This window comes from Halichoerus grypus, chromosome 6 (genome assembly GCF_964656455.1).
Source record: "Halichoerus grypus chromosome 6, mHalGry1.hap1.1, whole genome shotgun sequence".
Lineage (NCBI taxonomy): Eukaryota > Metazoa > Chordata > Mammalia > Carnivora > Phocidae > Halichoerus > Halichoerus grypus.
The window spans coordinates 168,900,804-168,915,315 of record NC_135717.1 but is presented as its reverse complement, the minus strand read 5'-3'; the positions used below and the strand labels follow the sequence as shown (position 1 = coordinate 168,915,315).

At 58.8% G+C, this 14,512-nt stretch overlaps 1 protein-coding gene across 14 annotated transcripts in view; it reads right to left on the bottom strand.

The window, feature by feature from the left end:
* Positions 1-319: 319 nt before the first annotated feature.
* POLR2F (RNA polymerase II, I and III subunit F) overlaps positions 320-14,512 on the bottom strand; it is a 75,410-nt gene continuing 61,217 nt past the window's right edge. The window contains exons 1-9 of one of the 14 annotated variants that reach the window (XM_078076613.1): positions 9,184-10,052; positions 7,661-7,805; positions 6,760-6,916; positions 6,100-6,194; positions 5,178-5,211; positions 4,986-5,035; positions 4,295-4,414; positions 1,806-1,927; positions 320-1,146 (exon numbers count right to left, since the gene is read on the bottom strand). In XM_078076613.1, the coding sequence (XP_077932739.1) occupies positions 1,070-1,146; positions 1,806-1,927; positions 4,295-4,414; positions 4,986-5,035; positions 5,178-5,211; positions 6,100-6,194; positions 6,760-6,916; positions 7,661-7,662 (657 nt within the window). In that variant the 5' untranslated portion in view covers positions 7,663-7,805; positions 9,184-10,052 and the 3' untranslated portion in view covers positions 320-1,069. The other 13 variants (XR_013449350.1, XR_013449351.1, XM_078076602.1 and 10 more) reach the window with 13 other exon arrangements.

Below are 14,512 nucleotides of genomic sequence, written 5' to 3'. Positions count from 1 at the left end.
CCGGATGCAGCCCAACTCTCCCCCATTTCAGATGGGAACCGGGTACGACCTGGTTTAGGCTCTCCTCAGGGGCAGCAGCAGGGGACAGCCAGGTCCCAAGACTTCCTGCTCGGACATGCCCCTTCTGAGGCCAGGGCTGGATGCTGAGGTGAACCAGATGCATCCCCCCCCCCCCTCCAGGGGCTCACAGGCTGGCAGGGAGGGGGTCAGAATGTGAAGAGAAAGGTAGCGGTGTGGTAAACTCAGTAAGCACAGATTCCTACAGTATCAGAAAGAGGAGCCAGGAGGGCAGGAAGGCTTCCAGGAAGAGGTGACGCTTGGCCCATTCTAAAAGGGTGAGCAGAAGTTAGACCAAAGGGGGCGGGCACAGCAAGGAAAGGCATTCCAGGCAGAGGGAACAGCATAAGCAAAGGCACAGAGTAAAACCAGCGTGGGGTGTATGTGAGCCAGAGCACTTCAGTGGTGAGACGTGAGGCCAAGCAGATCAGCAGGGCCAGGTCTTCCAGGGACTGATACGCCCTGTTAGATGCTTAGACTAGGCAGTTTGTCACTCAGGTGGGGGAAAGAGCTGAGAGCCAGGTTCTAACTGTGCCTCCATCCGTCCATCTTTTCTTCATTCATCCAGCTCCCTGAGGAGCAGTGTGACCCGGGGCAGGTCACTTCCTCAGGAACAGCCTCCCACAAGCTGACCCCCTCTGGGCTGCCTGGTCCCGGCCCCCAAGTGGCACCAGGTGAGTGCAGACACACCTCCAGTGAGGCCAGCATGGGGCACGGTGTGCATAGGCTGTTCTCAGTCCCAGGATGGAAATCAGGTGTGGGGGACAGGAGCTTGAAAGAGAGGGGCTCAGGGTGAATAACAGGTCTGCTTTTTGATCGTCCACAACAGCATCATGGAACCACACCAGCTCTGGATGGCCTAACGGGGACTTCCTGTGGCCGGAGGTGGGGGGAAGCAAGCAACCCCCTCGATGGTATTGGGTTTTCCATTATTTGTAGTCAAGATGCCTTCCTGATTCAAGCTCTACCTCCAGCTGAAAAATATATAAACACACTCCAAGATCTTATATGTTCACACAAGAAGATTTTCCAGAGACGTGGGACTCCTTCTTAAAGACAGGCTACGCGCCGCACCTTCATCTCCAATAACTTCAACATTGGAACGCGTTTATTGTAGAAATTTGGAAATACGATAAAAGACAAGGCACTGAAAACGTTCCAATCACTCGCGGTTCCACCACCCAGAAATAACAAGGTTAGCATTTTCTAGTTTTCTTTCAGGTTTGTTCCTGTAATTGTTAAATGAAGTTGAGCTCACAGCGTGTAGTTTTTTTTCTTTTGGCTTTTTATTGAATTACACATATGCCTGTAGCGTTTCACGTCTTGCTTTTCACTTAAATTACACCGAAAACATTTCCTATGTCCTTAAAATTCCTCATAAACATCATTTTTTAAAAGATTTTATTATTTATTTATTTATTTAGCAAGTGTGCATGCGCGAGCTGGGGCAGAGGGCGAGGGAGAATCTCCTGGAGACTCCCCGCTGAGTGCGGAGCCCGATGCGGGGCTCGATCCCACAACCCTGAGATCATGACCTGAGCCAGACGCTCAAGTGACTGAGCCCCCCAGGCGCCCCCATAAACATCATTTTTAATGGCTGGGTCATACTCTGTCACAGGCCTGTGACGGTCCCTGACCACTGAGCATTAAGGGGGTGGCCAGTGGGTCATACTCTACATCTTTGGGCAGAACTATTTATACTGAGTTTGTTTTAACAAAGCGCCATGGAAATCAGCCTCCCCTTGTACCTGGTCGTGACAGCAGTGACGGACGGCACCCCGGGTTTTGGGGTGCGCAGCCACCAGGCAGGGCCCGTGTCCTGTGCTTCCCCTGTGGCTCTGTGTCCTCCCTTGAAAGTAGGTGGCAGATGCTGTTAGCAATGAGGCCAACTTAGCAACCCTGTTTTTTATTTTATTTTGCAATAAGAATTAACATAAGATTGACCCTCTTAGCAAATTTTTAAGGGTAAGGAACTGTTTTCCTCTGCCTGCACTGTCCCTCCGTCCGTGCTCCTTTCTGCTGACCTTCCTCTTCTTCTGCTCTGGGCTCCGAAATCAGAGCACCCAGCTGTGGAAACTGTGTCAGAAGGGGGAGGACGGGGGCTCTGGGTGCGGGGCTCCCTCGGGAGACGTGCTGTTGGGTGGGGGGCCGTAGCAAGGCTTGCCCTCAGAGTCTGGTCCACTTAGCCCCTCCCGGGAGGGGGCACAGGGAGTTCCGGGGTGGGGGGGTGCTTGGAAATGTGGAAGAGCATATAAGCACGCAGGCCATCGGTGTCCAGGCCCTACTGTGTGCCGAGCTGGGGACTGGCAGCCAGTGGGGCAGGAGGGAGGTGCCTGGAGGCCGTGGGAAGCGTCTGGGAGCCGCTTTGCCTCCTGCACTGGGCAAGGGGATGACAGGCTGCCCCGGACCAGGACAGCAACACCTCCAGGAAGCTGCAAATAAGCTTCTGGACGACAGGCCATGGCTCCTCAGGCATGAGCACATGGCCTGTGCTCAGAACAGCCGGAAGAGAAAGGATGCTGCCATTTTAGACCCGGGCCCCCTCAGCCCAGCCACTGCCTGTGCTGGGTCCTCCCGCAGCTCCATCCACCCTCTCTGATCCCCAAGGCGTCCTTCTTCCAGGGCCTTCTGTGGAGACACCAAACCTCAGGACCCCCTGCAGCCCCTTGCCTCTCCATTCCGGTCCTCCATCACAGAGGCAAGGCCCCTGGGCAGGAGTCCCTTGACCTCCCCTCCTTCGGCCTACAAATAACTCTGCAGCTCCCATCCCATTCCCTTCCCTCCCTCCAGCTGGAGGGCCCCCCATCCAGCTCAGGACCACCCCACCCCCACTCCAGGAGCCCCTCCCCCACGTAGCCCACCTCTGCGATGCCCCGCCAGCATCTCTTCTATGAACAACCTACGATCCTCGAGTACCCTTCAGCCATTGCCCTATATCTCCCCTGGTCTTCCTGGCCGAGCTTCCCGGAAGACCTGTCTCCACCTGCTGTCTATACTTCCTGGCTGAATGTCCCGCCATTCTCCCCCGGCCCCTGAGCCTGCTCTGGGACCCCCGCCCCAAGCTCTCTCCCTGTCTCTCTGAGCTACTTTGCTGGCCCCCTGCCCTCTGTGACAATGCGTCCCCTTCTCTGACCCCCTCCGCCTGCTCCCAGCTGGGCACCTCTCCTCTGCCCAGGCGCCCACTCTCCCTGAGGGAGCATCACTGAACCAGCTCCTCTGCACTCCCGGATCCCAGTCTCCAGACCCATGAAACCAACTGTCTCCACCCGGGGGTCCCTCGGGACCTCCAACTCCACCTGCCCACCACCTGACTGACCTCACCCTACCTGGTCCCCCACCTGACCTCTCAGGCCATACCCACTAGTGTCCCCAGTCCTGTTCGCCCCCCCCCCCATGCTGTCTGTCCAGCCCCTCTACGCCTCTTCAGGCAGAGCCATGCTCATCCCCTCTGACATTCTCCAGACCTCCATGGCCTCTCTTCCAGCCCTCGCATCTTCCCTGGCTCCCACTGCCTACAGAAGAGAGCCCCTTGTCCCCCTGTCCAGCCCCCTCGTCTCCTGGGCCCCCTACGCTGGCTACACCAGGTCACCAACTATTTCCCAAAGCACCGCCATTTCCACTCACCACGCCTCTGCTCCTGCCGGCACCCCGCTTGCTACCTGTCCCCAGAAACTGAAGCCCAGCCCAGGGTCACCGCTCCCTGTGCCCCCATACCTTGCAAAGCTGGCAGTGGCAAGCTTTTTCCGGGAACCCTTTGCCCAGGGTCCTGTCATCGGGCAAAATGTCTGCCCCCCCAGCGGGCTGGGAGCCCCCCAGGGCCTTCAGCTCGGACTCTGGCCAGCAGCGACGGCGGCATAACCGCCCCACCACCGGGCTCACTGTGGGGCAGCCGCGCTCCAGGCCCTGAGCTCACAGCTGGGAACCAGGCAGTTTGTGCCAGGACGCCGCAGGCCCTGCCCCTAACGCCCATCAGCCTGAGAATTACCGTCCTCCGTGTGCCGGCCCCCCGGCCCTTATCCTGGAACTTTCTGCTCCCCTACTGCCCACCCCATCCAGCCCTCCAGCTCTGCACCCCTTTGAGCAGACTGTGTGCCCTTCACCCACCGTCAGGCCCCACAGAGGTCCCGAGAGCAGAGCTGGCTCCATCTCCCTGCTGGCCTCCCCCGTCACAGAGGCAAGGCCTGGGGCCTGTGGGGGTGGCAGAGGCATGGGGAGGGGAGCTGGCCAGACCACGTACCGAAGGGGCCAATGAGGCAGGCCTGCGTCCTCCTTCTCTCTTCTGCAGATGCCCCCACCTCGGCTCACACCCAGGCAGCCCTCGGAGCCTCTCCACGCGTCCCCAGCCTGGGCCTGGGCCCTGGGTCAGTCAGAGCCCTGGCTACCGGGGCAGTTGGGACCTCTCACTGTCCATTGGGATGGAAGTGAGGATGGTAACGGGGCCCCTCACAGGGTTTGTTGGGAGGATTTTAATAAGGTAACACAAGGGCTCAGGATAATGTCTGGCACAGAACAAATGCTATATAACGTCTGCTGCACCAGCTCCAGAGGTGGGGTTCCTCCACCCCCCACAAGCCTCCCACTTGCCCCAGGATCTTGTTTCACCCTCGGCCACATCCGCAGCTCAGACCTCTCTCCTAGACGCCAGACTTCCCGGGCATCTCCTCCCAGACTCAGCGTGTCCACCCCAAGCCTGCCCGTCCTGCGGTGTCCCTTGCTCAGGAAATGGAATGACCTTCTGCCGGGTCACCCAGGCCAGAAACCGAGGGGCATCCTTGATGCCTCCCTCCCTGCCCCCCACCTGCCCCCCACCATCTGGTCCATCCGTTCGGACTGTGTCCCCCTCCCCCGGTGGTAGCCCACTGGCAGGCCATCACCAGCTCAGGGGTCACTGGGCTCTGGTGTCCAGGGCACTTCCGTCTCCCACTCACCAGCCTCGGGGCCTCAGGCAAATCACTTCACCTCTCTGTGCCTCGGTTTCCTGGACAATAAAACAGGGGTGACCATAATGCCTGCTTCATTAGCTTGTTTTGAGGATTATAAGAGTAAAATGTTCGAAGAGCTTAAGCCCTTGATCAACGTTGGTATCATCCTCTCGCCCGGATGACTCCGCCCCTCCTCACCTGCTCCTCGCCTCCGTCTCGCCCACAGCGCATCCTGCGCACATAACAGAAAGATACCAGGTAGGGAGCGCGAACCTCATGCAGGACACTGAGCAAAGCCCTGCCATGCACTCCGTCCCTTCGCCATTTTGGCACCCCCAAGAGACGGGGGTTGTGACCCTCGTTTTACCAACGAGGGAGCTGAGGCCCAAGGTCCTACAACTGCAGTTAACCACTACCTCAGGGTACACTGTTGGTATTCGTGTATTGATTCAAAACATTTATTGAGCACCTACTGTATGCCAGGCACTGAGCTGGTTGCTGGGAAAACAGTAATAAACCAGACTGGCACAGACCCAGCCCATATGATCTTTCTAGAACACAAACCTGACCCCTTGAAAATCCTTCAGTGACCACCCCACTGCCCTCAGGATCTAGTTCATGTACCTTATCGGGGCATCCTAGTCTTCAGGAGCCCCCCGACTGCCCTCGGCAGCCCACACGGTTCCTCCCCTGCCCACCTCTCCCACCTTCCCTGACCCCACTCTGCTCTGGCACACTGGTGTGGGCCCTTCACCCCATTACACACCACTCACCTTCTCCTCCCCGGCTCCAGCCGCACCCCCTATGCCAGCCCCTTTCCCACCTTCTGTCTCAATTTCTTTGCCTAGTTCACTTATCCTCGTCTTTTCAGGTCCCATCCTCAGTCACCTGCTCCAAGAAGCCTTCCTTCCTCAACCTCCCAGCTAGTGGTGAGCTCGCAGGTGCCCTGCCTTGCAGCCCGCTGGCTCTTCACTGAATTATGTCTCCTCCTGGACTGTGGCTCCTTGAGGGCAGGCCCAGGGATGTATTCAACTCTGAATAAATCTTCCCTCTCTCTCTCTGTTGCCCCCAGCCGCCCATCCATCCATTCATCCGTCCGTCCCCCATCTACTCATTTTACCTCTTCCTGCCGTGGCCCGAAGGCCCCAGACCCAGCTCGGTGGTCACAGGTGAGTGCACACCTCTAACACGGCACGCGGGGTCTGTTCCACGGCTCTGCAGACACGGGGACAGAGGGAGATGGAGGAACTGGGGGATGTTTGAGCACCTGAGCACAACCTCCTCAATCACAGACAGGCTGGCTGGGCTGCCGTGACCGACCTGAGCCTCCTTCCCAAGCCCCTGGGCCTCCGCAGGGGTGGGCAGCCGCCCTGCAAAGAGACAACCAGAGCTGGAGTCGGTTGGGTGAGCGCCAAGTCCTGGCTGTGTACCCGCTCTGTGCATGTTTCCTCATCTGAAAAATGTCGTCAGCCTGTGCCTGCCTGCCTTGCAGGACTGTGTGAGGGGGCAAAGGAGGGGACAGTGGACAGAGACGGAATTCCCTGAGAGCGACACTTCAGCGTCTGACTGCCTTCCTGACACTACCATCTTGGGCACAATCTGCTCCATTTCCAAAAAAATTCCAGTAAATTTGGTTTTAGGCTTCCATCTCAGTGTTTCCCATCGGTCAGGGCATATTCTGAGGGCTCTTCCCTGGAGAGGTGGGGGGGCGGGGGGAGCACATGGCTCGGTCCGGCTGCAGCACCTGCTCACTGAGCCCCTGGTTGGAGCAGACACTTACCCCACGGAGTCTCCACCTGCGGAAGGCGGGGGGTGACTCCCGCCTCGGGGGCTGCTGCGCGCGGCTCAAGCAAGATGGTGGCTGTGGCAAGGTGTCTTGTCTCAGTGCAAGGAGGCAGCCCGGGTCGGGGCGGCCAGTGGGAGGGTCCCCCTTCTCCCTGGAGAATAGGAGGTGCGCCACGAGACCTCCTGTTGAGCCCCAGCCACCCCACGTGGCTTCCCCAACCCCGCAAGCCTCTCAGAAGCCAGGGGCCGCCTGGAATGGCCGCTCTCAAAATGGCTGCCGCAGCCACAAGGCCCCTGCTCTCCCTGGGCGCCTCGGGAGAGGGAGGGCACCGCGGCCAGACCACGGTCACTCCTCGCAGCCCAGGGGTGCAGTGTGGGGCGGGAGGTGGGGAGGAGGGAGTCGGGGTGGGTGGGGGGCCAGGGAAGAGCCAGAGAGAGGGGCAGGGAGAGGAACAAAAGGTCCCTTTGTGGAGTGGAGCAGGGAGAAGAGGGAGCGCATTACCCAATGCCCAGAAGCCATGTTGGTAACAAGAGAACCATTCTCTGCTTCACTTGGAAAACAACTTGGAGCAGAGAGAGACAGGGAGAGATTTAACCCCATGGGCGCGGGGCACAGGGGCCTGAGGCCACTGTGGGAGGTGGGGAGGGAGTAAGGGCATGCTAGGGGGCCTTTCGGGCCCTGAGCAGGGCGATTTCCTGTCTCCCAGGCCTGGTCTGCGGTTCCCAGGTCCAGAGGCCCAATATGGCTGCTTGGCCAAGTCCCAGCAGCCTTTGGACCTGGGGACTGGAGCCATGGCTTCTGCTGCCTGGGCCTGGTCAGACCAGTGACCCATGCTTGCTCCAACTGCAGAGCCTGGCCCACCCCAACCTCGGGGAGGACTCCCCTGAATCCTTACATCTTATGGCTTCAGGTCCTCAGGCTTGTTGGACCCAGTTCCAGGGCCTCCACCCTCCACTTGCCTCCTTTTGCTGACAGGGAGCGCATTTTCTCCTGAGGAAGTCCCTTCCTTGTTGCACAGTGTTGCCTTTCGAAAATTTTTCCTAAAATTTAATTAAATCTCTTTCATCCCTAGCTTTCTCAGCTTTCTCCCCTTCCCCCACTTTCCACCCACCAGCCCTGGTTCTCAGGCTCCTAGAGACCACATCTGGTAATACAGCAAATAAGGCAAAAAAAAAAAAAAAAAAAGCTATGGTGCTCTGGGCACTTCACATATATTCACTTAATGACCATTGCTACCTTGGGGTCAGCTGGGCTCAAGTGAGCTGCTGTCCCCTCTGCTGATGCTACCTGTTCTAGAAACACCTAACATAGGGCCACACAGGGGAGGCACTCCATGAATAAGCAGAAGAAAGAGGTCTTTCCCTCCCCCCTTCCTCCCTTCTTCTACAGATAAGAGTTGGGCACTAGTCATGTGCACTGTCCCAGCTCTGGGGTTACAGCAGCGGACAAAACAGACCCCCCCTGCCCTCACAGAGAGAATGTTCTTGTCAAGCTGGACAATAAACCAGCGAATATACAAGCTAATGTCCGGTGGCCACAGGCTCTATGATGGCAAACAAAGCAGGGCCAGGGGAGGGACCAACAGGAAGGGTGTGCATTAGGAACAGTGATCAGGGGAGGCCCCTGGAAGGGTGTGCTGAATGAAGAGAAGAAGAATGTCTGGGGCAGAATGTTCCAGACAGTAGGAACAGCATGTGCAAAGGCCTTAAGAGGGAATGTGCCAGAGAGTCTAGGAGCAGCCAGGAGGCCAGAGTGGCAGGAGCAGAGGGAGCGAGGGAAACATGGGGAGGCCAGAGAACAGGGGTCAGATCATGGGAGATGCTGGAGGAACATGTGAGGGGCCCATGGGAGCTTGGAGCAGGGAGTGGTGTGGTCTGAGTACCATGTCAACAAGGACACTGTGACTGCCATGCAAGGAATAAACTGTAAGAGGTCAAGGGTGAGGGCTAGAGACCCACCAGCCCCCCACGCCCTATGTGCTCCCATTCCTGGTGGCTACTCCCCCCATGTTGCCCACCCCCTCATAAGTATGGTCCAATCATTCTTTGAATTAGTGATGAGCCAGCACCTGCTATGTTAAGGATAGAAAGAGGCAGGTTCCTAAAGAGAGCAAGGCTGCCCCCCCCCCGCCGCCAGGAGCGGTTCATAGTCATGGGGTTCCAGGCCCCCACAGTGGAACCATTGAAGGGGGAACCTGGCCCATGGTCACCCCACTTGAAGAACAAAGCCTCTTCTTTGGGAAGTTTTTACAGTCTCACAAAGAACTCTCAGGACATTGCCCCCCCTGAATCCCACGGTGCTGAGATATTGCAAATGGCCCAGCAAAGCAGGGCCCACCTCCCAGCTCCCACCTCCCAGCTTAGGCCGGTCCCTGGCTTCCCAGAGCCACAGGTTCCTCGTCTGTAAAAGCACACACACCTCGCGGGTTTGACGTGATCATAAAAAGGCGGCACTTCCTTCTTCAGGGGGTGGAAACTGAGCCTCCAAGAGGTGAGTGACAGCTCAGGGTCTCCAGCTGGGAAGGGTCAGCGCCTCCCCACCCCTAGTGAAGGCTTTCCCTGAACCCTCTGTTGCTCCCAGGGCAACTGTGGGTACCTCAGCTCAGCCCCGGCCACGGCCTGGAGCGGTGGGGTGGGGCGGGCAGTGGCTACAGAGAATAGTGACAGTTATCAGGGGACCCTCCAACGGCAGACAGGCCAGGGGGTAGGGAAGGAAGGCTGCATGGCCCAGAGAGCCAAAGGCAGGACAGACTCTGGAGTTCCAGCTGAACAGGAAGGAAACATGCCCCTACTAGGCCCCAGCCCGGGGCTCTGCACTGGGGGGCAGGTGACAGAGAGAGACAGAGACAGAAACGAAGAGACAGAGAGAGAAAGCGCGAGTGAGGGCTGTGGTCCTGTCTGCTCCCCACCTTGCTGTGGGCCTCGGGCAGCCCCTTGACCTCCCTGACCTCTGCATCAACTGTCGGATGGTCCCTTATCCCTCCTGGCCCCACAGGACGGTAGCAAGGGTTGGGCATCTCCATGGACGGAGACTGCTACCGGTGGGGTTGGCGGTTCCTGGGCTCCCGCCAGGCTCCAGGCTGTGCGCCATTTACAAGAGAATCCATCACCGTGGACCATACAGCAGGCCGTGCTGACGAGAGCGAGGGAGACGGCCGTGGCAGGGAAGGCTTCCTGGAGGAGTCAAGCTATAGTTGTATGTACTGGGCGGTGGGAAGGGTTTGCGCAGGAGGGCCTGGAGACAGAAGACCTGCACAAGTAAAGGCACAGAGAAGGGCGCCAGCTTGCAGAGCATCAGCCCCCTGGCTGCAGAGGCAGGATGGGAGACTAGGGTGGGATCCCCAGGTCTCACCTCCCCCCCTCCCAGTCTCAGCTTAAAGCTCCTGGTTTCTACCTCCCCTGGAGCGCTGTCTCTGGAGTCTTTGCTGGCCAATCACTGTCCAGAGCCATGAGGGCTGCCCCTCTAGGAAGCCCTCCCTCACCCCGGGCCAGATGGAGAATCCCTCCCCTGGGAGTAGTTCATTCAGTCCCAAGGGAAGGAACTATTATTATACCCATTTCACAGAGGAGGAAATTGAGGCTCAGAGAAATATGAGTATCATCCCGGGTTGTACAGCTGGTGTGAGGCCTGGCTCCTATGAGCGCTTCCATTACCTCCCCCACCCCACCCTGTGCCGGGCACCTGCTCGTCGGATCTAGTGCTGGGAGGCTGCTGGCTCTGTAACTATCAGCCCCGCTTCACTGAGGAGGAAGCTGAGGCCCAGAGAAGGGCCAGGACTCAGCTGCCACCACACAGCTTAAGATGGCTAAGCAGATTCCGAAGCTAGGAGTAGCTGTCCCCACTCCTGCCACCATTTGAGAAGGACAGACAGGACCGGGACACACAGGTGAGTGGAAGGGGAGAGGCCAGGCCCAGGGCCCAGGATGTGGGCAGTTCTGGAAGACAGGAAACTCAATCAGCAGGGACAGCGAGCCCAGCATGGCCAGGCCTGGGGAAGTCAAGAGACGGATGGCCTGTGGCAAGGCAGCAGGCCTGAAACGGTGGGGGGAGGCAGCAGGAAGAAGGGGGCCTGGCTGTGGACAACAGACAGAGCTGAGAAGGGGCCGCTGGACAGGCTGGAGGGGAACTGGGAGACCTGGCGGGGGGGCACTGCACAAAATCCCAGGGTTCAGGGCACCACCACCCCCGACCCTGCCCAGGTTTGGCCCTAAGTACCTGCCCCTTGGGCTTGTGCTGGAAGTGGGGGTCAGGCGATGGTCACGGGCCTCTCCTACCCCACGGTCAGAGGGCTTGGCCTCCAAAGGAAAGAGCATTGAGACAGCGCAGGTCACGCGGGAAGTCACCCAGTGTGGGCCCAGTGCCCTGGCCCACGTCACACACTCGTCCTGCCAGCGCAGGACGGAAGCCTCGAGGCCCTTCCATGTGGCACTGTCGTCAGTCAGAGGAGTCACATGGGGGGCGGGCGGCGGTGGGGGGGGCCCATCCCGCGCCTTCCTGCCTTCCTGAGGTTTCCCCCGCCTCCGCCCCGCCCCTCGGGTTCCTGCCACAGCTCTTGAAAAACAACTGAGGGAATCAAGTGGAAACACAAATCCGCCACCCAGTCCCTCCTGCTCCCTCGGGCCGACACCCACCCCAGGGCACCCAGGCAGGGGGCTCGGACCCAGAGGCTGTGCCAGCCCAGCAGGGTTTGCCTTGCTGAGGCCTGGTGGGCACAATTCTCAGTCCCGGCCTCCCAGCAGCTGGGCCTGTCCCCCCAGCTGGGTCCCACAGAGCCAGCCCCTCCCCAGGAGGACATGGGCCCTGGAGCTTGAGCCCCTCCCTCCCTCCCTCCCTTCAACCTCTAGAGTCTGGCATCCAGGGCCAGGGAAATCCCAGGCTTCACTCTGGCGAAAACTAGCTGGTCACCCTGGACAAGCCCCTTCCCCTCTATGGGCCTCAGCTTCCTCACCTGTCAAATAGGAGTGATGAGCTGCCCAGTGCCGGGACTGGTAAAGCCAGACCAGGAACTAGGGAAGGCCAGCACAGTGTAAACTGTAGAGTGCGGGGCCACAGAATGTCACTTTGATTTTTACAGAGAGGAGTTGCCTCCCAGGGTCGGGGAGTCAGCTCTATTCAGGGGACGTGAATTAGAGATGGCGGGAAGGGGTCCCTGAGGTTGCTCACCTCCGACCAGCAAGGGTCCCTCCCCAGCCCACCCAGCCCTGCTCAGCCTCGCTGCCTCCCACCCTGCCATCCTCAGCCCTCCCAGCACCGGCCACCCCAAACACCTCCTGCGCCCTCTTACAGCTCCACGGGTAGGCTGCTTCCGGGCTGGAAACACCATTCTCAAGAACCAACTGTCTCTCCCCTGTGAAGCTTCCTGATTCCGGGCCGAGGGAGCAGCACCCACGGCCCCTTGTACACCCCACAGTATGGGGCCTGTCGGGTGTGAGCTCCGTGTGGACAGGCTCTGTCCAACCACCCCGGAGTCCCTGCCTCACACTCAGCACTGGGTCTCTCAAACAGATGTGCGTGCAGATGTGCGTGAGCTCTCGGAGACAAGCCACGGCAACCTGGGAACTGCACCCCCATACTCCACTCAGGGCCCCTCTTCCTGTCAGTCTCTCCTGGGCATACCCAGCCTCCCTGCTGACAGACTTGAGGGCTGCTAATCCCCCGCCTGGGGACAGGCGTGCATTTTCAGGGGGGACACAGCGGTGGCATTTCAGGAGCTCTGCTGGGGACACAGCCATGATGGGCGATGAGAGGATGCTGGCCAGTCAGAAAGTGGGCACCATCATCCCAGCTGCAGACGAGGAGACCAGAATCCCAGAGAGGGGACAACGGATGTGAGCAACATTTTGAAGGAAAAACTGTCGTGGCTGATGATTAGCCATGAGGGGATAAAGAGGCGGATGAGTCAAAAATGACTCTGAAGTTTCACGCCTGGGTCACTGGGGAACAGTGGAGCCATTGATGGAGCAGGGAAGTGGGTGGGGGCTGCTTCAGGGGCAGGATGGTGAGTCGGGTTTGGGACATGGGCTCACAGCGTTTTGGGGCTGGAAGAAGTATCCTCAGAGGTCATCCAGGTCACACATGAGGAAACGCAGCCTCCATGGGGAGCAGCTGCTTGGCCAGGACCCTGAGCAGGTCGGTGTCGCAGCCAAGGCCGGGGACCTGGCCAGGGTCAGTCCCTCACCTAAAACAGTGCGGGGCTTGTGCCCGGGCCGGGCTCGGGTTGTGCTCTGGAGCCCCCAGGCAAATCAGACCCAATCCCCACCTTCAGGGGTTCACTGTCCAGCGGGAGAGACAGACATGGCCATAATCACCACCTGATTGAAGGGGTAACCACCAAGCATGGTGGGGACTCAGAGGCCAAGCCTACCTAGGAGGGACGTGGGGGAAGGGGCAGTAACTAAGGAGTGATAATACTATGACAATGATCAGAAGTAGGGCTCTGTGTGCCAAGTGCTTCTCACAGAGCCATCCTACAAGCTACACAGTATCATTGTTCCCATTTTACAGATGAGGTTGAGAAAGACTAAGATTATCCAGGGCTTCAGAGGTCCTGTGCTCTTAGCCCCTGCTTCTTGGAAGAGGTGCGCTGAAGCTGAGGCCTGACGGATGAGTAGGAGTTTGCCAAGAGACGGCGAGGGAGAGGGTGGCACCAGGCAGAGGAACCAACTTGTATCAAGGCCCAGAAACCCGCTTTCCCCTGGCAGGGTTTCAGGCATTGGTGGTCTATAGCCCAGAGCCCATGTGGCTCTCAATGCCCCCCACCCTGTCCCCTGTCCCCTCACCTCACAGGACCCCTCCTGCCCCAGTGCTAGCTGGTGATCTGACAGATTTTCAGGTGAATGAGCTGGGGGTGGGTGGGGTTGGTCCCTACCCCCAGGGAGCGGTCGCCCATGCTCCCGAGCCCTCCCTGGCTCCGTCCTCTGCCACCCACACTTCCCCTCCGCATCATCAGCTCAGCCCAGAAGGACCCCACAAAGCAAGTCAGCCCAGAGGAATGAGGGGTGGCCCTGGGTCACCCAGCAAGGGACCGGCTGAGCCAAGGCTCAAACCCACAGGGCCTGGGGGCTCAGAACCCCCTGAGTGTGGACAAACCTCTCAGGTAGGTCTCCATCCCTGGGCTCCCACGTGAAGGTCACACTGAAAGTGAACCTGGAGAGAAGGGGGCTGAGCACTGGGAATTACAGCTGATAACCCTGGGGGACACGGTGTGCAGGAGTGAACTCATACCAGCATGGGAGAGCCAACTGTTAAATTTTCTGGAACATTCCAAGCCTATTGATGTCAGCTGGGAAGCTTGAAATTGGCCCTGGTGGGAGCTTTTACATTGTGGAAATCCATCCCTGGATGGCCACCCTCTCCCCCAGCAGAGCTGGTTGTTAAGCATTTGCCAGCACACCGTGTCCAGGGGGGCCATCTCCTGGCTCCCCGGGAGGCTTCTGGGTTCTCTTAAGTTCCCAGCCCAGTCTTGGGCTCTTGAGGGACTTGCTGTTGCTCAAAATCCATTAGCATCTCCCTCTTGCCACAGATTAAAACCCAAACTCTGCCCTAGAACCTTCCAGCTCCAGCACCAGCCAATCTTTCCAGCTACGTCTTGAACTGCTCCCTTCATGCCCCCTGCTCCAGCCACACAAAATAGAAGATACTTGTTGAACAAACCCCTGCTTTCCAGCAACCACACCTTTGCTCATGCTGTTCCCTTCTGGAATGCTCTTCTTTCCTCTTTGCCTCTTGAAATCCTCCCCACTGGGTA